This window comes from Plectropomus leopardus, chromosome 6, assembly GCF_008729295.1.
Source record: "Plectropomus leopardus isolate mb chromosome 6, YSFRI_Pleo_2.0, whole genome shotgun sequence".
NCBI classification, from domain to species: domain Eukaryota; kingdom Metazoa; phylum Chordata; class Actinopteri; order Perciformes; family Serranidae; genus Plectropomus; species Plectropomus leopardus.
The window spans coordinates 26,616,703-26,641,467 of record NC_056468.1 but is presented as its reverse complement, the minus strand read 5'-3'; the positions used below and the strand labels follow the sequence as shown (position 1 = coordinate 26,641,467).

Sequence of the window (24,765 nt, the reverse complement as noted above, 5' to 3'; positions counted from 1 at the left end):
AGTCTATTTCACTCCATTTCAGATAGTCATTTGATGGCTTTAGTTACTGTTTATTTTGCAGATTCAGACTAGTAATACAAAATACAATAAATACATAAATTATTATGTAATTTACAGAATAAGACAAGTTTATTGATCTCTGACAGTCAATAATTTAATTAAAATTAGCTTCACTTTACCAACTGCAAAATTAAAGTGATGCAAATTATTATATTGTAAAAGATTGATATGCATTATTCTAAACTGGTCCATTCTGCATGATGAGTACTTTTGCCTCTGGCACTCAAGGTATGTTTTTATGGTTTTACTTTTTTACATTAACTTCAATATAATTTTTAATGTATGACTTGTACATGTAAAAGAGTATTTTCAACTATAACACTACTACTTTTACTTCAGTACAAGATGCAAATGCTTATTCTAACTTCCACTCAGGGATGACCCTGACGAACGCCACAAGCCAAAACATGTTGGTCTTTTAATAAAGTTGTTTTAAATACTACAAGTGTTGCTGGAGTTTCTACACCTTTGATTTATCTTCCTTCTCCATCACCTTGGAAGCAGGTGAAGTAGCTCCAGAAACCCTGGACCTGCTTCTTCCACTTTAAAATGTTAAAGAAAAAAAGTTATGAGTCAAAGTCATCTTTCAGAAAATTAAGATATTTCTATCATTCATATTATTGTTAAGTCTGCTCTGTCTGGCAGGGAGAAGATGCTATGTGCAGAGCAGAGGAAGCACTGCAGCAGGAGATAAACATGAATCAGCAGATAATGTTTTCCTGCAGCAGCTCCAGCTCTGAGCCCTGCCGCTCAGACTCTGACAGCTGGAGGAAGTGACGGATGATGACGGTGCTGCGCTCACTAAACCTCGACTCTGGAACATTCAGAGAAACGATGCAGACTGACGAGAAACAAGAATTTATTTGTCACACATTTATAAACGGGGCACAGGCTGAGCTCACAGCCCTCAGGCAAAATATGTACTGTTCCTCGGCATCGGCCTACACACACACACACACACACACACACATACACACACACACACACACACACTCCCTCTCTCTCTCAAACACTCCTGATACACAGGATACACATCTTCACTAGCAAAATGCAGCAACTCACTTCCAAGGAGAGAAATTTAAAACAGAAGCATAAACACAGTATCAGCTCCTCATTATTGATCTATTTTTTAGCATACTGTAGGTCATAATGCATCTTAATACAAGCACAGGGCACCGGCTATAAAGCAGTAAAAATAGGCCCACAGCATTGAGCGGATATGAGTAATGGCAGCATGCTTGCACATGCACCCCGCGCTGCACCGACCCTCTCATTATGTCAAAGGCTCTCCATTCACAGTTAGCCACTGGCAATAAGTGCATTTTCAACTCAGCCAGCACATGTAAAAATGCTGGGAGAGGATATTTTGACTTGCCATATGTGAAAAAATGTCACATGAAAGATATTTATGAGGATCACACAGCAAATAAACAAGAGCAAAAGTTGGTATATAACTAAATGGATAAATGGGAATTTTATGGACGGACACCTGGAGGAAATTTCATGAAATATAAACACTCGCGCACCCAAACACACACTCACAAACACATAATAAAAAACAATATCCATCAACATCACCGACAACCTAAATATCTTTACAAAACATGTTGTAGCATCATACCCTGACAAATATCCAAAAAGTTCAGCATTGCATTTATAAATTAGATACACTGAGTAGTAATTTAAATTACACATTTTATATTATATATGTTAAGACTGTTAAACCACAGCGAAGGGGCTCAAAAAGGGCAAACGCCGAGTTTCAGAAAAAAAAAAATGCTCTGATAAACAACCGTCCAGGCAGACAAACTATACAAAGCACCAAACTGAGGGTAAATGTACAGCCAGAGTCGCCACAAACACATGATATCCATGTTCCATGTCTCAAAGTCTCACTGTTGTTCAGGGCAGAAACAGCAGGTGGCGCTGCAGACTGGCAGGACATCACTGCTCTTTGTCGTGCATCTGCTGCTGCATCTTGTTGAGCATCTCCTGCATCCTCTTCAGCTGCAGACACAGAGGAACATTTGGTTAAAGTCATGATTAAATCCAGAATCTAATGCTGGTGTGAGTTTCATCCTAAAGGAGATTAAAGATCATACAGACTCTGGCTTTAAGATCGTAATCACTACTGTTGGTTTAAATATAATACAAGGACTCATATAGTGAGGGTGTTACTAATAATTCAAAAATACTGGCACTATTTGGGGATTAGTGGCATGGGGAGGGTTGTAATTTGTTTTCATGCTGTGTCCCGTCTTGTACATGCTCTGTAAAGCTTCATTCCTGTTGTATACAGTGTGTAAACTTGTTAAATTTTACTAAAAATATTCTTGATAAATAATAATACCTAAAAAAACTGATACTGATACTGGCACTACAGTATTATTGTTGGATGTTATTCCCAGATAATACATAATTAATGGACTCCAAAGAAATAGCAGAACCTGTTCAATCAGACTGGATTCACGATGGTATCATAATAGTTAGAAAATAGAGCACTATATTATGTAAATTGTATGTATGTGTGTAACAATGTGGTGTATATATATATATACACACACACACACACACACACATACATATATATACATATTTATATGTACATTTGTGGAAGACAGACACCTGCATTTGATTTGTTGTATTGTACAGTATATACTATTTAATAACACTGTGTAAGGTTAGTGACTGACAGGATGATGAGGTATATATTTTTTCTTTTTTTTTAACATTGAACAGGTATTTGCATGTATTTTTGTAATTTTAGCAACATTATTGAACATATATGAACTGTATATATTCGTATCTCCATGCCAACAATATATGAATTATACTCACATTCTAAAATTAATTTGGAAACAGACTATGCATTATACGAGCAGAGACTCTACATCTCCTGTGAAAACAGATGTTTATTTTGAAAATACACAATGCATCTAATGAGTGTACATTGACACGCTGTCCCACAGCATTTAAAATGGATGCAGGAGGGTAGCTAGCGTGTCATATTTTGATGTGTAGGGCTACTGATCAAGCGTCTGTATTTGAGAAGTTGGGAGTGAGTGTTTCGTTTTTGGCTTTGTTTTTTGGTACATATTTATGCATGTATGTATGTATGTTTTCCTTGTCTTTGAGTATTTTGTACCCTTGTAGATTTTATGTTTTAATGATATGTTCTGTATGCGTTTGATGTTTCTTTCTATATTACTAAACAAATGGCTTCTTTTGTAGTTTTTCCTTATAATCAGGTGATATTATTGAATGGCAAAGTGAATAGTTTATGCCTCATGTCATTATGTAACAAATATAGTAAAAAGAAGAACCTTTATTTCAGAGTAAATCCCACTGTCATATCACCGAATTCTTAGTTCATTAGTTTTGTCATTTAAAATCCATTATGGGAACTAAACTTAAGAGAATAAGCTCAATTTAACTCAGACATTAAGTTAAGCCTTTTACTCACACTAATAATAACTGGACCATTGAAGTTACATTTGATATGTCTCGATGGTGAATGAGCTACATGCAATCATTTTACGAGTCAGCGCCCCTCTTGTACTGAGACAGGGACATCAAACAACACCTGAACCTCCACAGACCTGTGACTCATCCACAATATCTTTATAAAACTAAAAAATAAAAAGCAAAAGCTGCTTTGTACCTCTTCATCTTTCATTTTGATCAGTTTCTCAGTCTCAACATCTGGAGTGGACAGCGGCAGGATGGGGATGGGACTCTCCATACGGTTGTCCTGAGCCAGTTTACTGAGGAGGGGGGAGGTGGAGGAAGAGTTGAAGTGGGCAAATCTGTACTGAAATCTGTACACATCAGCAGTTATTTTAGATGTTTACAAAACATTCTCTCACTCTCTTATATTTTCACACACCTGGTCATCTCCTGTATGCACTGTGCTCTGTAGTTTTCATAATGGACATCGCAGGTCACGTCTTTGAGGTCGTGCATGTGTGAACGAATCAGCATGTTCCTCAACTTCACAAAGTCACAGTGCGACTGGTTCTCCACTGAGAGGAGAAAGACGTAAAACCAATCAGTAATTCAAGTTATGACATTCTTACTGTGTTTAATAACAGGTTTATGAACATACCTTCAACAATCCCCCAGGGGTAAAGTCTCCCTCTCACTCTCTGCCCTCGGGCCTCCACCACAGTGTTACTGCCGATCACAGCGAACGGGGTGCACTCCTGCCAACAGACACATGAACATTGTTTTTTTAACCCTGATGAGCATGCAGGGCCTCCATGCACTTCCACAATGTTAGACACATTCACAAAAAAAAAAAACTGAGCGGCTTGAGAGAGGTGTGGCTGAAACTGCTGAGACACGTAAATGTTGTTTATTTTTCTTGCAAAGATTTTCCCAGCTGATCAGTGGATCCATTGTCACTACATAAACAACAGCTCCATCCCTGCAGTTATTAAAAACAAAGCAGCAGGTAACAATGTCATTCATTACACTTGTGTCAAAATGTCTAAAGTGAAAATTTGATGTGATATTATGTCATGCAGAAACATGCATCTTGGAGATTTCTGCTTCCAACCCAAACATTCTGGACGTTAATTATGTTTGTGTGCATGTGGCACAAAAAGTTATTTTTGAAAAGTCAATGTCTCCTGCTAAAAATCAGTCTGTCTTCAAAAGTCCTTCCTCAGAAAGCCATGTTGCTGTTAAGTCTCTCAAATGTGACTTTTCAGTGCTGAAAGGACCAAAAACTAACCTTCATCAACCTATGCTTTAAGTTGAGATTTAGAGGACATTATCTCAAAATCTTGACACATAAAACTGATATTATTTCGACGGCTGGACATCCCACGGGGAGAGAAAATGGTCACAGCCATCACAGAGGATACTGTAATCAAGCCCTTCTAATTTATCTTTCTTCTGATATTTATATTTGAGTATGTCTCAAGTCAAGTAAATAATTAGTGAGTAAAGTAAAGCAATTTTTTAAACTACTTCCACAACCAAATTATATATCTAAAAACAGCATTAAGACCTGTAAGTTAGGCAATAAAATTTACATAAACAACATAGCTACACAGCTGAACAATAATTCGTTTTGATGTCTTGTCAGTGTTGTCTAGGAAAGGGTGTGTCCGTAGTACCATTGCAGGATATGAGGAAAATTTGCAATATGTGACAACACTGAATATCACAATAACAGTATTGCTTATGATAAATCAGTATTAAAATATACTGCATTTCTGCTGCTTCCAGTTTACTGCTAAAATACAAAAAAATGCTTGTTGACTGAGAAAGTGAAAGGAAATTATTTCCAACATTTCGTTTTTATCATACAAATTTAACATTAACCTGAACACAAAAGACACAAATAAAATATTTAATATTATATTTAAAGTTTATTTTTCTACTGATATTGTCTTTCAGTTAATTAAAAAATGTGTTTATGGCATGAGTTGATATCATGATGACAATAAAAAACCTGATATATTGTGCAGCCGTGGACCGCAGGTACAGTTACTTCCACCCACAGTGAACCAGTAAAGATACCAGACTGTCACTGGTTTTTCACTCACCTTCAGCTCTTTGTCAAGTTGTTTAAACTCTTCATCCTCATCTGAGTCACATTCGGGGAACTGGTACACTTTGATCCCAAACTTGTCTATTTCCTCTCGTATCTAAAGACAAATCAGATTCATGGTCACAGTCCATGATTTGAATTCAGCAAAATGTGATGAATTCACTGTGAAGCGGCAGTTCTGTTACTCACTCTGTCTTTGAGCTTCTTTATCTCATTGGGTGTGAGGCAGTCGGCTTTTGCAATGAGCGGGATTATGTTCACTTTTTCATGCAGAGCCTTCATGAACTCGACATCTACCGGGCGCAGCCTGTGAGGAGAAATCCAGAGTGAAAATGAAAGTGAAGTCTTGCAAATAAAAACAGTCTGAACTCACGACTCCTTGAAGAAAACACACAGGTATAGAAGGTGTTATTGTTTTTTTTTTAGCTGCAACCAGCAGCTCTACTGCTCGCTCTGTCGGTCAGTCAGCCCACAAAAATTTCCCCTCCCTTTGGCAGCCGCAGTTTTCAAGCTAGGAGGCTGAAATTTGGCATGGAGGTCAAGTGTGTGTGTGTGTGTGTGTGTGTGTGTGTCTAAGTGTAGGTGTGTAGGCGTGTTCATGCCACCTGGCTAAAAGAGGGCATGGCAATGGAGGGATGCCTGCACACACCAGGTTGCAGCTATTGAAAATGTGCTTGTTTTTACAATATCCTTATTGAAAATAAGCAAATAATTGCAAATATTTCACACATACGAACAGGCCATAACAATAATAATAATTTCAATAAAGAATGAAACATGTTTTTGTGGTCATCAAGGGATAATAAACAGAAGAGATGCATCATGGCAACGATGTAGCTATTATCATTGTCATGATGCATTATGACTTCAGACTATGTGTTTGTGTGTGTGTGTGTGTGTGTGTGTGTGTGTAGTTACCCGTGCCCAAACGGAGGGATGAAGTAGAGGCAGCAGTGGACTCGGTTGTCCTGGATGTTCTTTCTGTTCAGCCCACTCTCATCCCTGAAGTACTGCTCAAACTGCTGATCTATGTAGTCTGTGATCGGCTTCCAGCTAGGACAGACAGACAGACAGACAGACAGACAGACAGACAGACACACACACACACACACACACACACACACACACACAGACAGACACACACACACACACACACACAAACAAACAAACAAACACACACAAAAGCAACATTAGCAGCTCCTCAGGCCACTGTTTATTCGAGTGAGCAGACTGAATCAGGCACACGTCAGAGCAGCAGGTCCTCCAGCTCACCACTCGTTGTTGTTGACAGCATCTCCGAAACCCGGCGTGTCGACGATGGTCAGCTTCAGCTTGACTCCTTTCTCCTCGATGTCTACAGTGTGTTTGATGATCTCCACAGTTTGGTTGATACGCTCTGCAAAGCATCAACACACGCAAGAAGATCACAAGGTTATTTTTTTGAAAGCCTTTTTTTTTTTTTTATAGCCTTCAGTTATAAAGGCATGATTGATGGACATTTTTAAACTTATTACAAAGTTGCTTTACAGAGCCATTTGATGTAAAAAGATAAGACTCAAACAATCAGCAAAATGATCTTAAAGCTCCCACAAGAAGAAACTGCATGACACTGAACATCAGTCAGACGGACAGCGTTTTGGGTTACTTGTACACCAGAGCAGTGTGTTCTTTATAACTGATACAGAGAGACGATAAATAAAACCTCACCTTCAGCATTCAGTAGTTTCCTGTCTTTATAAAGGTCTGTGAGGAACAGGCTGTTGACCAGCGTGGATTTACCCATACCAGACTCTCCTGCAGCAGACAGACAGACAGACAGACAGACAGACAGACAGACAGACAGACAGAAGGTCACCATGAGTGTGAATCCATTCTGAAGTACAAAATCTAGATAGACTGAGATGTCAGTTTATCAGGTACACCTTCAAACTGACCTGCCACCATCAGCGTGAAGTCGAAGCCTTTCTTCACTGACTTCCTGTGAACCTGATTGGGCAGAGTTGCAAAACCCACATACTGTTTCTCCTGGAACAGAAAAAGAAAAAAATACAAAGAAAACAAGGTGTTTATTATAAATTCATACTAAACTTGTCGGTGTTGTACTTGAGTACAGTTTGAGGTACTTAAGTGTTTTCTTTTACTGCTTCTTTATACTTCTACTCCTCAACATTTTAGGGGAAAATATTGTACTTTCTACTCCACTACATCTTGTGTACTTTTGTTACAAGTTAATATGCAGATTTAGATTATTAAAGGTACAGTGTGTGGGATTTAGGGGCATCTATTGGCAGAAATAGTATAAAATATCCATAACTATTTTTTCATTAGTGTAAAATTACCTGTGAATTTAAATATTTTTAGGGTTTTTTGTACCCTAGAGTTAGCCTATTATATTGTTTATTGTATATATATTATACGTAGTGGGTTCTCTTCCACAGAGTTTGCCATGTTGTACAATAACCCAAAATAGACAAATCAAACACTGATTCCAAACAGCGCCATTTGTGTTTTTACATTGGCCAGCGTAGCTCTCCTACATGCTTGCCACATAGAAGAAGTTTCATTTCTGCAACCTCACTGCTACGCCAATAAAATAGTACACATTGGACCTTTAATACAAAATATAATCACAGGGGGGCATCCAGTGGCTTAGTGGATTGAGCAGGCACCCCATGTATAATGGCACTGCTGTGCCGCAGCGGTCGCGGGTTCGAGTCCGGCTCGCGGCCCTTTGCTGCATGTCGTCCCCTCTCTCTCCCCCTTTCGCACTGCTGATCTGTCCTATCTAATAAAGGCAAAAATGCCAAAAAATAATCTTTAAAAAAATATATATATATAATCACAGATACAATATGATGTAATGTTATACATTAAAATAAGATTAGACTTTATAGTCTATCCCTTTATTGTGGGGCCATTAAAACTAGCTCCACCTTTACACATTAGTGTCTCAATAATCATAACCCGATGATATATATTAGTCTGAAATGCCATTCAACATCATGGGTACTTTCCACTTTTAGTACTATAAGTATAATATGATGCTAATATTTTTGCACTTCTACTAGTATCGGAGTACCTCTACAACGTGGCATTGAAACTTTTATTTAAGTAAACAATCTGTTTTTTCACTGCAAAAAAAAAAAAAAAAAAAAAAGATATTTAAAGATTTTAAATATAAAAATATTTCAACAATTAACAGATAATCAATAAAACGTTCCTTCTCCGACCTTTCACCTTTCAAAATAATAAACTAATTGTTTCAGCTCCACAATAAAATTTAAAAAGCCAACATCTTAAAAATAGACGTAGACACCAAATAACTGTGAGAGTGCTCAGAGGTTTTCTAATGTGAAAACAGAAAGTATCTGGCAGCGTCAGATGCAATAAAAAATGACCTCAACAGACAGAAAATCTACAACTGCGTGGAAAAACACGTGCACAGCATTCCTCTGTGAGCAGCTGAGAATAAACCAGCGTCTCAGATTTTCCACTAAAACTTGCATAGAAACACACAAAGAGAGCCACAGGATACCAGTTGCTCGCTGTGTCACACAGTGGCTCTCAGTCTGCAGGTTTCTCTCTGCTGCATCTGGCAGAACGTCATCTTCACCCGACTGTACGCGTTGACATGTGTAGATATAAATACACACTCGAGGCCCGTTGAGAGCATTCACGCACGGACAGAAGCTACATTCAACAAACCTGAAAAGCTCTTTTTGCACTCTGCAAACGCACCAGCCAAACAAACAGTCAGAGTCCTTATAAGCTGTCATAACTTGTCATAGGCATTTCCGACAGCCCCCTCGGGTGAGGATCACATTGAGAAAAACACACAAAAAGTCACAGGCGGTGCAATCAGTGCATGGCAGACACACTTGTCAGCAAGCCAAAAGAGAGAGAATGAAGAAAACTTTAGATAAATCTGTGAGTTATTATAAAAACAAATAGCAAAGCTCCACAGGAAAGCACCAAAAGATGCTGTCCACAGGTGTTAGGACCTATTGTTTATGCATTTATAAAGTAATTCCGGACTCTGTATCTTTGTTTTCCACTGTATTTTGAATTTATCTAATATTTCCCAATTCTTTTTGTCTGTTTTTCACCAATTTTCACCTAGAAATTCATCTTTTTTTTACCTTCTGCCTGGCTGTTCTCACTCGTGGGCACAGCAGCCGTTCCACAAGTTCTTCTTGCAGCATGATGGCATCCATCCCAAACCGCTCCAACACTGACGGACCAAAATAGCCACGGGACTCAGAAAGTTGAAAAACAGCGCAGCAGGGAGGTGGGAATAAAGCAAAATCTGAAGCCTAGAGATCTTGATAAACTCGTCTCTCGCTCTGAGTCTGCTCCGAGATTGTCTCTCACACACCTCTTCCCTGTCTGTGCTCTTTAAATATGTGCCTTTTGTTCCTCCTACTTTCCTTCTCTTGATTCACTTTCTTTTCCTTGCAAGTCTTTCTTTCCTCTGCCCTACAGCGACTCCAGCTCTCCCTGTTTAGACAGGTACGGAGGAATTCTCACTGAGAGGGAGGGAAACAGCGAGAGGGAGTAAGAGAGAGGTGGCAATTTGAGGGAGGAAACAAGGGAGGGATGGAAGAAGCAAACGTCTAAAAGAAACTCATTCATTCAGTTTTCCCTCCCCCAGCTCTAAAACTCTACACTGAGAGAAATGACCACTGGAGAAAAGCAGAAAGAGAGAGGGAACAGACAGAAAGTGTGGATGTAAGAAAGGACTAGTTTGAACTTGACGGTGACAAAAGCTGCAGAACAAACAAGAGATAAAGATACAAACGCTACGAGTGCAGGCCTGTAGAGTGAGCTTATCAGATTAACAAGCAAATTAACTGTCAATCTATGTGTGTGTGTGTGTGTGTGTGTGTGTGTGTGTGTGTGCGTGCGCTAAACAAAGGCTGCTCAGCATTGTCTAGACCATTTATTCATGGTGAGTGCCTTCAGCCAAAGGTGCCATTATATTAGTAATCAGATCCTTTACCTAAGTAAAAGTGCCAATAAAAACAATGTGAAAATGCTCTATTACAATTTAAAAACTAATTAGGAGTATCGACAGCAAAAGTACTTAAAAAATCAAAGTAAATGTACTCATTCTGCAAATAAATGCCCCCTGTAACTAATACATTATTTAATGATAAGATTGTTTATGCTGATTCATCAATTCACAAGTAGAACTTTCTGTTATAGATCGTATTTTTAACAGCTTTATATAACACTAGGAACTTTAATCCTTTCCTCACACACAGGGATCAGGCTTCTTTAAAGATACATCCAGATATATCTCAGGGATCATGAGACGAGTATTAAGAGAAAATAAAAAACTTCTGCACAAATCTATATTTGTGTTTTTAAATCTTTGGTGGAACAGCTATACTTGTAAATATCTAAAACATGTCAAGTGGCCTCAGGTAGACGCTTTAACATCCTAGCATATATTTTTTTGTTTTGTTTTGGCATTGTTAATTTCTGCAAATCAATATGTTACATCCGTATGTTTCATACGCATCATAACGTAAACTGACGTAGTGTATGAGCTGACTTTGTCATCGGGAAGGTGGATGGCATGACACTGAGGCGGGACACCAGCCAAGCTGCAACTGTTCAAGACCAACAAACAACAAAACTGGTAGTTTTTTTGCGAATCATCCCTGCATTTTCATCAGCTTTTTAGCCACGGAATGTAATTTTTTATTTTTTTGCTGTGATTCCAGCAGGAATAGTGCCTACCTTTTATCCTGCAGCTGATGTTTCCTCACTTATGGTAGCATCTCTGGTTTTAATGAGAACTCTTATTTTATTGCTTTAATTAATTACAAAGTCTTGCTTTTTTACTCATGTGCCTATGCACTTGTGTGTATGTTTATATTATTGTATAAAGCAATTTGTGTTGCAGTTTTGCTTGTATGAAAAGTGCTATACAAATAAAGTCAGATTGATTGGTTGGTTGAGGAAAAGTATTTGACAGCAGCAGCTTCCAGGCAGGATTGTGCCACCATGATTGTGTACTTTAAGCAAAATATGTTTTTTTAAAACCATAACCAAGTGGTTTTTGTGCTTTCACCAAACACGTTAACTACAACTTTCATGAAACATTAAGTCCCAACGTATCTGCTACATAGAAATGCACAAATGTAACAAGTCTGTGGTTTGCAGAAACGTTCCATGACAAAATTTATTCTGGTGGTTGGGTTGGTTTTTGTATTAATTGTTAATTTTAAGTCTATATATACTTGCAAATCCATACAGCCTAAAAATGCTGGTTTCTTTTCTTTCTTAGGCATGTATTATTTCACTCAAAGGTAATAGTTAAGTATTCGTATTCTCTTTTTTTTCATGATTTAGACAATACCACTTATCTCTTATCACTAAATATAATGCTACAGCTGGTTATCTTAGCTTGGCACAAAGTGTGTAAATAAAGGGAAATGTAGCTCTGTCCAGTGGTATCAATCCTCCAACTCTCAGCATGAAAGCATATAAACACATTTTGAGAATGTCAAACTATTCCTTAAATATTGATGTTAGTTCACATATATCACATGTTTTACACCAGTCAGTTCTATTTGTTATGTTGTTAAAATAAATTCTTATTGAAGATATCTCTGGTTCCATGTTTGCATTCGTCTGTGTGTGTGTGTGTGTGTGTGTGTGTGTGTGTGTGTGTGTGTGTGTGTGTGTGCGCGCGCATGTGGAGGTGAACGAGGTACATTTCATGGTAGAGGTTACAGCCGATTGCTTCCAGATGTGACGGTGGTGTGTGTGTGTGCGTAGTGTGGGTGTGTCCGGCTCATACATGATGTGGGCAGCAGAGCTAAAAAGCTCTTTGAAATAAAAAAACTTTTTTTTTCTCTTTTCTTTCCTCAAAGTAGGCACACCCGCTGGTGATGCCACGTACAGGATGTTACAGTCCCACTCCACACCACCAGAGGGCGACAGAGGTCACACCCCTGGCTTTAAAAAAGTTTGCAGTCTGAGTTTGCTAATTTCTCTTGAAGAAAAAAAATCTTACACACAGTGGTGCTGATGCAACATTAGTTTGAAGATGCTCGATGAAGACTTTGGGTCATTGTAGACATGAAAGAGTGTGAGTGTGTGTGTAGGGGGCTGGGAGGGTCGATCTAAATCATTCTTTATAGAAGAAAAGAACAGATGTCTTGAAAGTGTATTACAAAAGCCCCCTGGCTAAGCCCCCACCTCAGTGTTTCTCAGAGGCCAGCTGTCCCTCTCTTCCACATACATACAGACACACAAACTAAATATAATCCTCGCAGGTCACACTGCTTTTGTTACTTGCAAATTTGACATTATGTCCAATTAAACATCTCCAGCGAAGCCAAAAGTTGTCTTCTCTAGTCCAGGCACTTAATGTCACACTTTTGAGGCTGCTGCTTTCACTTCTTATCTTAACACTTGTTATTTGAGAAATGTACGGCGCTTTCGGTTAAATGCTGAGATGATATTTAGAAAAAGGGGATCACAGAAGTGAATTATAATCTGTAGATAGATGTAAATTAAACCAGTTTAAAGTTGCCAAAGTACTTGGATGTTTTTGGTGCTTAAGAAAGACATACGTACAACCAGATTAATACTCGCCAGGTTTTGGTTATGCTGTGATAGTTTTTCATGTACACAAAATAGGTTTTTTCATGAACACAACCCAAAAAATGGCACCCTTAGACTGGACATAATCAGATTCTCCATGTTATAAATGGTAATTATATCAAACAGATAACCCTAAAAAGTGTTTAGGTGCCATTCTATATGATCTGTTCCAATTAATTCCTCTTTCATTTATACATCTTTTTAAATAAGGAAAGCATATTTTTTCACCCTACTCTCACTTTCTTATAGTCTTCCTTATGTGAAATGGAAGACAAACTTGAGACCATCTTGTGATGGGATCACTTCAGTCACAATACAGCAATCTGCAACTTGAAAAAAGTCAGCCATGTGCTTAAAGTGGAGGGGAAATTCTTCTTTGGACCACACGCATCTTCCAACTCAGCCTTCATTTTGATCTCAACCACACACCTGTGAAGTTTTGCGACTGGACCTTTCACAGCTGTGATGCTACCACTGTGACACAATCTGTCTATAGACAGACAGACACCAAGCGAAGTAATCAAAAAGACTTCTGTGGTAGACTCACAAGGTGAAAACAATACAAGCCATCACAACGTAGTAGCAGCTAGTAAATACACAAAAAAACAGCAAATAAACAGACAAATCCTCTCACACATTTAGGACTCAAAAAATATTAATAAATGCAGAAGTTAAAAGCCTCAGCGTATTACTGCCGCAACATCTTGATAAAAGAAGCAAAGACTTGCTCAAGTTGCTGTTATGCAATCATACTGTATTAATGTAAAAAAGGACAGACTGTTGTGGAGTGACTAAGTTGTCAGAGCCTCTTTTGTCCCTTCCAGCTGATCAAACACAGAGAGAGAAGGTAGAGTGTCTGGCAGGTGCAGAGGGCGTTAAGGACAAACCATGAGTTAGGACTAATGACGGGAAGCAGGGTAACAGGCTGAGAGGGGGCAATGTAAAAATAGAATAAAATGCCCTTTATCGTCTTTGCACATTGTACAACAAAATTAGCTGTGCCCTAAAACAGTACAGAGCCCAGGATAATGTCCTCATTTCGCTTGTTTTTTCTGACCAACTTCAAAATGTTTCATTTTCAATGATTCAAAATTTTTTTTAAAAAGTGAAAAAAAGCTAAGAAGCACAAAAATATTTGGCATTACTGCTCAATAAGAGACTTATTATTAATAAATGTTGCAGATCTACTGTATTTATCTGTCGATTTCAATACTGAATGCAGTCTGTAGCTATTGCTTTGAAAGTTCTGAATTAATGTTGCTTACTTAATTGTACCACTTGTTTTACTTTCAAAAAACTCTAACTCAAGTTCGCACCAATTGCCTGCTGTTATTTGGATGACAACATGTTTAAAGTTTTCAGTTATTTAATATTCAAGAAGAGACTTCCTCGCTGTTAGAATATTATTTCAGTGTATGAATGTACAATGACTCTGTCTGTTTGTTTGCCTGTTAGTTAATATGTTGGACGAGCCTGCGGAGGCAGACATCCAGAGATCAGCCACTCAATCAGCAGGCAGCACTCAGCTTCTTCCTCTCACTCACACAGAGTCATGGCCTTAAAGGAAACAACGCTCAAAAGGGCCCAGCAGTCATCTCCACTGCCAGGGTACACACACACACACACACACACACACACAATCAAAAAAACCTAATCCAAATAAGTTTGGTCCAACAGCGTACCCATCATTCCCTGCTGCCAAAGACTGTCGGTGCAGTGATGAGACACCACAACAGACACACAGTACGGCTGAGGAAGACTTAAAACTTAAGACTTAAATCTAAACTGACCATAAAGAGACTCGTCTCACATTAAAAACTTTTCCAGATTACAGTCGTGGACAAACACACTGATTTCTGTCATCAGACTACAGGATCACTTTAGAGTGGTCCATTGATGAACATGTTTGCACAACATAATGTATGTGGACTGTCTGTGATGTGGTGTGCAGGCCGGTGTGCAGAGGAGGACTTAAATATCATACTTGCGGTATTGCAACGAAATAATTCCCTGTGGTCCAAAAAATGCATTTTCCCCATAGACCACCAGTGTTATAAACACATCTGTAAAACTGTTGATACCTCAAACTGCAATCTAGGTCAATTATGACTCTTTCTATCATGAATTTTTGAGCCATGGATGTTATATGTTTGTAAAACTCTCCTCGATCAGAGAGAAGCTATTTGAAAAATCTGTGACGTCATTATAACGTAAAGTCTATGAGCAGGACGGGGCCAGCTGGAGAAACTATTGTGCATATTTATTGGGCTGCATACCGCCGAGGTAAACCTAGAAGCTAAAAACTTTTTTGGCAAATGCGGCAGACGAGTAGTTCTTGTTGAACTGAGTAGGTGCCATCTTGGGGTCCAATATCTAGTTTTATTATACATCTATAAAAATGAAAATGTCTCATTTCAAAACTGTCTTATGAATTTAACTTTTTGTCTTCAAGAGATTTCATTTAACAGGAAAAAAAGAACACTTAAATTGAACATTATTTATAAAAGCATGATCTTGAAATTGCGTCTTCTCTGTCATATTGTGGTGAAAACTGGGCTTAAAATGGTGTAATGTGTTCCCGGCTTAAAGCAGCGAGACAGCCTGTGATGCAGCAGTGAAGAGCAGTGACCTTTACTGATGACTTCTCTGCATCTCTCAGCTGTCCAGCTGACACTTTCACACCATTAACTCTGACAGCTTCAACTACATTTGTTGCCCACCAGCGCGGGAGGTGAGAGTGGGTAAGAGGGAGAGATAAGGGGAGATAGGAGGGGTGAGGGTGGGTGAGACAGAAACAGAGGGGGTACGAAAACAACATAAATGAGCCCTGAGGCCCCCAGCCTCCTCCTCTGTTTTCTCCCCATGGAGATGCAGAGGCCTGCATGCACTCAGCTCTTTAACATGCTAATCCGACAGCATGTAATTGCTCAGGCAACAATAAAATTGCTTTTCTGAAGGACACTTTGGCCATCGCAGCTCAGTGCATCCGCCCATTCAGTGACAATGGACACTTGTGGGAGCACGGCTGTAACCTCGACTGGTATAAACATATAGTGTCCCTGAACATTTAGCAGAAGGATACAATCAGCTACATTTTGTCAGGAAATAAAGATTTTGGGAAGGTTGGTAGTTGTGCAAAACAAAAATGGAGGACAAAAGGTCTGAATCTTATTCCTTATTCATTGACATGAACACAGATTAGTTTATGTTTAATCAATCTGCAGCCCAGTTGCTAGGAGAAAATGTTGCCATTTCACATTTCTGCAAATCATGAATACGTTACATATGTACCTATTATATCAACATTTCTAAAGTGATGTAGTATGAGCTGAGTGTCATCTGAAGGTGAGGGGACGGTGGATGGCAGGTCACCTTGGTGAGATGCCTGCTGAGCTACAAACCATTGTTTGAAGTCACAAAACGACAGTATTGATTGTTTTTAGTGAGTCATCGCTGTACTTTCAGCTGCTTCTTAGCCCCTTCACTTGGGTGTTTTTAAGCAAATCGTCACTGATTTTCCAGCATGAATAGTGACACAAACACCATTGCTGCGTTTCCTACCAGGATTGTGCCCCCCACACAGTTTTTTTTTAAGCCAAAACATGATCTTTTCCTAACCATAACCAAGTGGTTTTTGTGCCTAAACCTAACCATGCGTTAATCACAGTGTTCTTGACATATTATGTTTGAAGGTATGGACTAAATACAACGGATAAATGTAACATATCCTTGGTTTGCAGAATCACACAATGTCAACCCTTTTGTGGCGATTCAGTTTGAATCTCACAAACACCATCCCACTGCCAGAAATACGTGTATCAATACGTATGAATTTGCAACGGCTATAGATAAATAAATGCACCATTTACTCCAGTTTGAGGAAATTTTAGCTAAAAATTACAGAGCCCAAGGAAATTAAACTCTGGATTTGTGACCTGCTTTGACAGATCAACATGCTCAGTAGGCTCACACTGAGAAGTCACGGGGAACTAAGGGTTAAACACACCGCATTGTTGCTGTTGTTTTTTTTAAAAACTAAACAACAACAACAGAAAAATGTGGCTATCAAACCAATCTTAAACTTAAGGTTGATTTACTCATTTTTAGGATTTTGAGAACCTTCAAGACTTCCACAATGTCTTAAAAATTGAGCTCAACAGTTCATTTCTAACTGTGAAAAACAACTCGCATTTTTGGTCAACTGATGTTTCCAAAGTCCAGAATGGGAAGTATTGAGCTCAATATAGACGATAACTCTCAAAATCATGAAGTCTAAATATCTACAGTTGCATGACAACTAAACAAACTCTATAAGCTGATGACGAACATGCAGCAAGGTCCAAAGCTCCCCAACAAGTGAATAGATGGACCTGCCAGTTAAAAGGATGTTTTCATTGCTGCTGTCACCAAGCGCTGCATTGTTGGGTCTCTGTTAATTGCATGGTCTAGACCGCTCTGTATGAAAAGTTTCTTGACATAAATGTTGTTATGATTTGGCAAAACATAAATAAAATTGACTTGGCTTGAATTAAGATGTTTCTAAGGTCAAGAATAAACTGTCAAGCTCAAGAAAATTAAAGACTAACACCAACATTATGCTTTAATAGGAACTAAATGCAACATTTCAGTGTTTTTAACTAAAAAATGAACTTTGTATGTGATTGTTCAAAATACAATTCAGATTATTTTTGCAGTTTCCAGAGAACGATTATGAAATAATCTTAATTCTCTTTATTTCTTTCATTGGATTACTGCTCAGACTGCTGATCCTTATTTCCAAAGAACTTAATCCCAAACACATCAAGGCCAACAAAAATACTTGAAAAGATTTTTTCAGAGAATCTCTCTATGTGGGTCAGCCTCCAGTTACTTTCTAAAAGCTCCTTGAAATGCAGAGCCGAGACATGACGAGCACTGCAGTGTGACGTTTATAAAGCCTAGTGAAGAGAAGGAGGTGAACTGCTTCAGGTACGAGACAAAACACAAAGCGCCGCATGACACGCTCTACTGGATCGTTACATGCATGTTTGCAGCGTGACAAAATGGAAGTATGTACATGTGAACACACTGCAGGGCAGAAACTCTTCAAACACCTGAACAAGAACAAGACCAACGACTGTCACAGCGGGAAAAAAACTCGCAGAGAACTTGCAGAGGCAGAATCTCACACAAACTGCGACATAACTGCTTTATACGACGTGACTGCACTCATGATTTAGTGTATTCACACTTTCTTTACTGAATCTCATGTGTGTTGTCAAAAAAGAAGTAAAAAAAAAAAGAGTATCTTGGACGTACAGAAACCTGCCAGTGGGCCAGTCACTTCAAATATTTTCAAACCCGCAGAACTTCAGTTTAAATTGTAGGGAAGATCCCAAAAATGTCAGGCTGAATTTTGGGGAAAATATGCCTAAAATGATGCAAAAGACATCGAGAATACGATAAAGAGACTTCATGTGTTGAGTCTGAATATTTCACACTGTAAACATCATATATTGTGCCGTCTATTTGCACTGGGAAGTTGGAATTTCCTAGTTTCCAGTCGGAAATTTCAACCGGGATGCCCTCTGAAGTCAGATTTCCGACTCGTAGAGTCTCGGGAACGTCACCACACTCGACATTAACATCCAAAATGACTCTTCTGTGAATCAACAGTAGTAAAAGCTGTAGTAACATATTGTTTCTTAGCACTTCTGTCTTGTTTATGTTTCATTAGAACAGTTGTACACACAGTATTGTCCAACTTATATCTGTGGACATGTTGCTATGGGGTTTGTATTCGCAAAATACACAATGATACCAATTGGTATTGCCAGCAATGGCTAACTTGGCTTGAACTGGTACTGCTAAAAACATCTTGCTTTTCTGACTTGTTGTTCTGGAACACAATCAACTTCCAACGCTGACCTCCAACTTCAGAGGTAAATGTAACGCAGCAAAAACTTCAATGAGGCCAATACAGAAATGTGTTGAAAGGGTGGAGTAAGATTAATTTACTTAAAACTACTTAAAGGAAAAAACAAAAGAAAAAAACTAGAGGTGATTTCATTAAATAGTTATCAAAGCAGGAGTTCACGATTTCTTGGCTCAACTACTCGCTCCTTCTTCTCTTACAACTTTTCTGCTGAAAAGCAGGAGCCACAGGGGGTTCAAATCCTATTTCAATACCCCACCCAACCCCCCGAGATACGCCCATTACTGCTCTGCAGCTGGTCCACACTGGGAGAGGGTGAGGGTCCCATCTGTGGCAGCGAGAGAGAGTGTGTTTACAGACAGAGTGGGGGAGAGTGAGGGGAAGCTGGAGAGGAGAGTTGAGTGTATCTGAAGTGAAGTGACATGTGCACGGACGCAAATGCATTTGACTCAACATCTGTTCACTGCTGGAGGTAGAAGTCATCGAATTAATGCAACAATCGTTACATCTCAGTCAGCGGTGACGACAAGGTGTGATAACGTTGGCATATTTCCTAACAATCACCTTTAAATGGTCACTTTCTAATAATACATGCCTTCCAAGGAGTGTTTAAGTTATAATTGGCAAGCTTATTTTTGGTAATTTCTCTGTCATTGATAGTCATGTCATTGATAAAGGGTGTTTCACTTTCTAATAAGCCATCATGCCTGCAGTTATAAATGTTCAAGGTATACTATGCAGGATGTTTTCTAAAATCATGTAAAGACTCATACAGAACTAATCCCTCTCAATCATCACTATGACCTACTAGTGTGGCTGAGTGTTTTTCCACAGAGGCGCTTCTTCTGCCTGTATTTTCTTTTTTCTTCTTCTTATTTCGCTGTGTTCAGGAAGTTTGTGGGCGTGTGGCCTCCAGCCAATAACAGAGCGCAGGTGCGGTCAGAACTAAAAAGGTAGCAATCAGGTAATAGCAGCATGCATCCAAGAGGAAGCTGCAAAACTTGTGGACAAAGTGCTGAAAATAAATTAAATAATTAAAATAATATGTTGGTATTAAAATGATTTTCAGAGTTACGTTTTCCAGAAGGTCAGATATCAGTTGGTGATGAACGACTGAGCTACAAAGACAAGGAAAGTATCCCACTGTGTGAGGATAAGTATCTGCTAGAAATTTACCACAACCCTGTAACGCAAATGTTGATAAAACTGATCTATGAAGCATCATGACTCATTAACAATTAATAATGCCACTGTTAATATCTTATAAACCCTTTATAAATGAGGCTTTAACAGAGAGTGCAACCCTTAAATGTTGCAGTTACGTCACCAATTTTGATTTTTCAATGGCTATCCAGGGTTTTGATTTCAAGTGCATGTTGTATATAGTAGGTATATATATATAATATATTATAGGCCAAAATCTCTTCTTTTTTTGCAATCTGTATAACATGCCACACTATTTTCTTAGATGCTTGATGCAGATTGGAAAGAACTTCATTATAAAGACAAAAAGAGCAAAGTTAAAAACAGACTTGCTCTCAATTTAATACACTCAGAGGTTGCTTTATCTTATGCAACCAGGACCTTATGGTGGCTAAACATACCATTATGTAATTGTCACTTGTAGCTACAGCAATTCTTATGCAGTAAAGGTTACTACTCACTATTGTAAATAAAGCAAAAATATATATATTATTAAGTTTCTACTAAGTGTATTTCTGGCTGGTTTGCTGAGGCTCCATTCAGGGAGAAACTTTAATTTGTGGCACTTCTGTGATTGATTTTTCTTTCTGTATGATCCTTAATCCTTGATCATTAAAATCTGACATTTTGCCATCTAATGTTTTTAGATGATTGTAGCAGCACCTTCAGAAATATCTGAAAAGGACATCAAAACATTATTTTGGCCAGGATGTTTTTGCAGTTGTGACCATATTCTCCTGGATGAGGTTCATACTTAATTTGATCTGTGTGTGCTTCACTACATCAAGGTGACACGTCTGCGCTAACTGTTGATAATAAAACTGTGATTGTAATTTCTGTTTCTGATCTGTGATGAAAAAATATTCAGTGAATATCCACCCACACGCACAGTAATCGCAGCACGGGATTGTGGTTAGGTCAGATGGTGTCGTCCGCTCACTTCGTAGCAGAGAAGTGATGAAAAAATGGATAAAAAAAAAGACTGTTGCCTGGCAACGCAATATCACAGCAAAGGAAATGACAGAAGAGTCCAGGCCATTGTGAGGGAGTGAGAAGAGAAGGAGGAGAAGGGGGGATTGTTCTGATAATATTGATTCAGGATTGATTATCAGTTATCTTTCAGCAGTTATGATCTCAGTCAGTCACACTGAGCATTATTAGATTCTTTAATCCTCCTCCGCAACCTGGATGATGCAGAATATGAGATATTTTTCTCAAAGTGCCCAACAGGGTCAGGTGCAGTAGAGTATGTGGGAGTGAAGAGCAGCTGAAAGCCAAGAAGCAAAACTCAGAAGGTGTAAACTGTAGTAATCTAAACACCAAAACCGAGTGAATCACTGCACGTTCAGCAGGGGATGAATATTCATGACAGTTTGATTGTAATTTTTGGTTATTTTCACTGTTTTTGCACCAACTGTGAATACTACATCTGCAACAACATCACTCTGCAACAATCATACTAATCCAATCAGAAGTGTGTGTGTGTGTGTGTGTGTGTGTGTGTGTGTGTGTGTGAGAGAGAGAGGTTGGGTGTGTGCTGCAGTGGTGATCCCATGTGATCACAATCATTTCCACCAACGGATTTGATCCAGCTGTGAATTTTTGGGAAAAGGCAAATCTCTCTGCAACCAGACCAGCTTATATCAGCTGGCAGCGAGGGTGCTGGAGGGGGACAAAGGGCAACAAGGAGACTAAAGACTAAATACAGGACAAATATGAAGCTGAGAACCATCTCTGTTGCAAGGAAAATGGTAAAGAGATAAAAGCGCAAGACTTACAGACCAAACTGTTAAAAAGGGTTTCATTTACAAATTCTTCTCACCTCTGTACTATGTAACTTCTCAAAGCATTTCCCCAAAACATCACGCTACATTTTAGTCATTCAGCAGATGCTTTTGTGGTGAGCAACTTATATGTTTTACCCAAATAATATATTATATTATATTAAATACAATTTCTGCAAATATATTATTAATTCCAACTTAATAATTAATAATGTGTTAATATAAAGTAAATGTTCATGTGTTGTAGAGGTCAACAGATTATCAGCTTGGCCGATTGTTGGGGCTGATATTTGACAGTTTGCTGATTATCAAGATCACCAATAAAATCAATTAATTAAAAGTGAAAAGAAAGTGTCAGCATGGGAGGAACTTTTACTTTGTAAAACCTCAGGAGGCTATTTTTATTTATTCATTTTTATTTAAATTTTCACTTGACTTTATAAAAAAAAGTTGCTTGGAACCTTGCTGTATATGATGTTGAAAATTTCAGTTTTGATTAACATCTGCTAAAGTGTTGTGTTGGATTTTGTTATATTCCAAATTCTAAATATTGACAAATGATTTTCATTTTTATTGTAAATATCATTTCCAAATATTAGTTGTTAGCTACTAATAATCGGTATCGGCCCTAAAAACACAATATTGGTCAACCCCTAATGTGTTGTAGTATTTTAGATGCCTATTGATGCACTTTCAGCATCAATGTTGTTCATTTGACTGTAAATTATTCTAATCTTTTTCATCGTACATTCTTTTTACTTTTGATGCCTCACATGAATCATGTTGATGATTGACACTACTTTTAAATCTAAATAATTCAGGTTTGCTGAATCATCCCAGCACACAGCACGTGCAGATACTGTCATCAGACACTATGCCAAGAGGAAGAGGGGGAGGGAAGAGGAGGAAGGCCCAGGGTCATCAGAGCTGCGACCTCCCCTGCAGGCTCATGTGGCAGCTGTGTTTCTGACCTGAACAATGGTCAGGAAGGCTTCACCACAACCAGAAAACAGCAGCGACTGTAACTACAAGTCGTGCTGATGTGACGTTGACAATTAGGTCAGTCCATCGGTGGACCTAATGAAGGATAATCGCTCATAATTGTGAGGACAGGATGAAGAGGAAGGATGCTGCCTTTTGGGTACCATGTTGGCCGCGCGCCTCTTGTGACGCCGCCTGCTCCACATATGCGTCTAAAAATGAAACCTAACCCCCCCACCGCCTGTCAGCCTGCTGATCACAGCTCTGCCTGTGATGGCATGGTTGCCCTCAGAGCATCTCCGTTTTTTTAAACAAGAAACGCGCACATCGGGGGGAAAAAAGCAAAAATGCACGATCTGAAACGTAAATATTGCTGATTCTGCTGATGCAACTGCGACCGTGCAGTGCGAGGCTATATTCTGAAAATGCACTACATTGACAATGCATTCTAAACATCACTTTAAAAAAAACAAAATAAAAACATAAAAACGACGTTTCTTACCTCCGTGCTATCCTCTATTGACCATTACAGGATGGATGAGGAGGAAACGCAGGTGCAGGGATGCGGAGCGACGCCCAGGGAGACACAAACATGAGACAATCATTCATTCTCGATAAACACATGGCTGGAGATACAAATTCAGGAACCGAGCTCACCTGTTTTCACCGGGATCCGGCTCTTGTACCTGATGTTGCTCGTCATGTTGGCCGCTCTCCTCCCTCGATTTTTACCGAAGCGACGGCTCACAGAAAGCGGCCCCTCGCGTCGCTTCCACAGCCCGGACAGACAGCAGGAGGGCGGGCTGAGCTGACAGATGAAAGCCCCTCCTCCTCCACACACACTCAGCCAGTCACTCTGCAGAGCCTCCTGCAAGCACAGCTCCTAAAGGATGCCACGAGGGGTTAGACTCCAAACCAACCTCACCAACATCCAATCACTTCATTGAAGACAGCAATAGTAAGAAATGGCAGTCCAAAAGGTCGCATTTTTTTTTCTTGTTTCAGAGTTAAATTTTAGACAATATATCCACACAAATATTTTGCAAACAAAATATAGGTAAACATTCATACAAATCATAGGACACAACAATAAAGTGGGACACAAACAGTGACTTACCTTTCTCTAGCTTCAAGGTTCCCTCTGCCAAATGTTTGCATCATTTATATTTTCCTCACATCACCCTGAAGAAGATGTTTGCCACACCATGGCATATTTCAGGGTTTTTATTGTGGCCTACTGGTGATACAACTCCTTGATAAAACTGAACATAAACAAAACATCTTGAATATCTCTTCACACTTCTTCATATCTCTTTTTTGTTACTAAGAAAAGTATGGGATCAATTTGAAGCTTGTACAGTAAAACTTGAACAATCTCAATTAATGTCTCAGCATCAGCACTAAAAATGTTTTCTGATATCTGATACTTACTCCACCATCTTTTCTGTCTTCATCTGTCAATTTAAAAAAAAATGAAAACAAATGTATTCAAGACAACATGGCCAGCCCAGTCACCTAAAGAAAATGTTGGCCTTGTACATTTCTACAAACCACGAATACTTTATATTCGCACATTTCATCGTTTCTTAAGTAACTTAATATATGAACTGACTGTCATCGTAAAGAGTGGGAAAGTGATTGGC

General features: G+C 38.8%; 1 protein-coding gene across 2 annotated transcripts; it reads right to left on the bottom strand.

Moving 5' to 3' along the window:
* Window positions 1–935: 935 nt before the first annotated feature.
* On the bottom strand, window positions 936–24,015 carry sept5a (septin 5a). 2 transcript variants are annotated; one of them, XM_042488241.1, is made up of 12 exons: window positions 23,780–24,015; window positions 23,625–23,638; window positions 7,555–7,645; window positions 7,328–7,414; window positions 6,893–7,016; window positions 6,539–6,673; window positions 5,810–5,927; window positions 5,616–5,717; window positions 4,166–4,262; window positions 3,947–4,082; window positions 3,722–3,824; window positions 936–2,067 (listed from the first exon to the last, which is right to left on the bottom strand). In XM_042488241.1, exons 1-12 carry the CDS (start codon window positions 23,823–23,825, stop codon window positions 2,005–2,007), a joined length of 1,116 nt encoding a protein of 371 aa, XP_042344175.1. In that variant the 5' UTR covers window positions 23,826–24,015; the 3' UTR covers window positions 936–2,004. The 2 variants fall into 2 exon arrangements, with proteins under 2 accessions (XP_042344175.1, XP_042344174.1); XM_042488240.1 differs by lacking the exons at window positions 23,625–23,638; window positions 23,780–24,015 and adding an exon at window positions 9,760–10,082.
* Between the last annotated feature and the right edge of the window lie 750 nt (window positions 24,016–24,765).

Excerpts from the sequence above, each read along its gene's own strand:
- sept5a (XM_042488240.1), bottom strand. The coding sequence starts at position 9,834 with ATGGATGCCATCATGCTGCAAGAAGAACTTGTGGAACGGCTGCTGTGC. Across the intron at positions 5,928-6,538 it reads ATCCCTCCGTTTGGGCACGG|GCTGCGCCCGGTAGATGTCG; the intron begins GTAACTACACAC and ends TTCTCCTCACAG. Across the intron at positions 4,263-5,615 it reads AACTTGACAAAGAGCTGAAG|GAGTGCACCCCGTTCGCTGT; the intron begins GTGAGTGAAAAA and ends GTCTGTTGGCAG.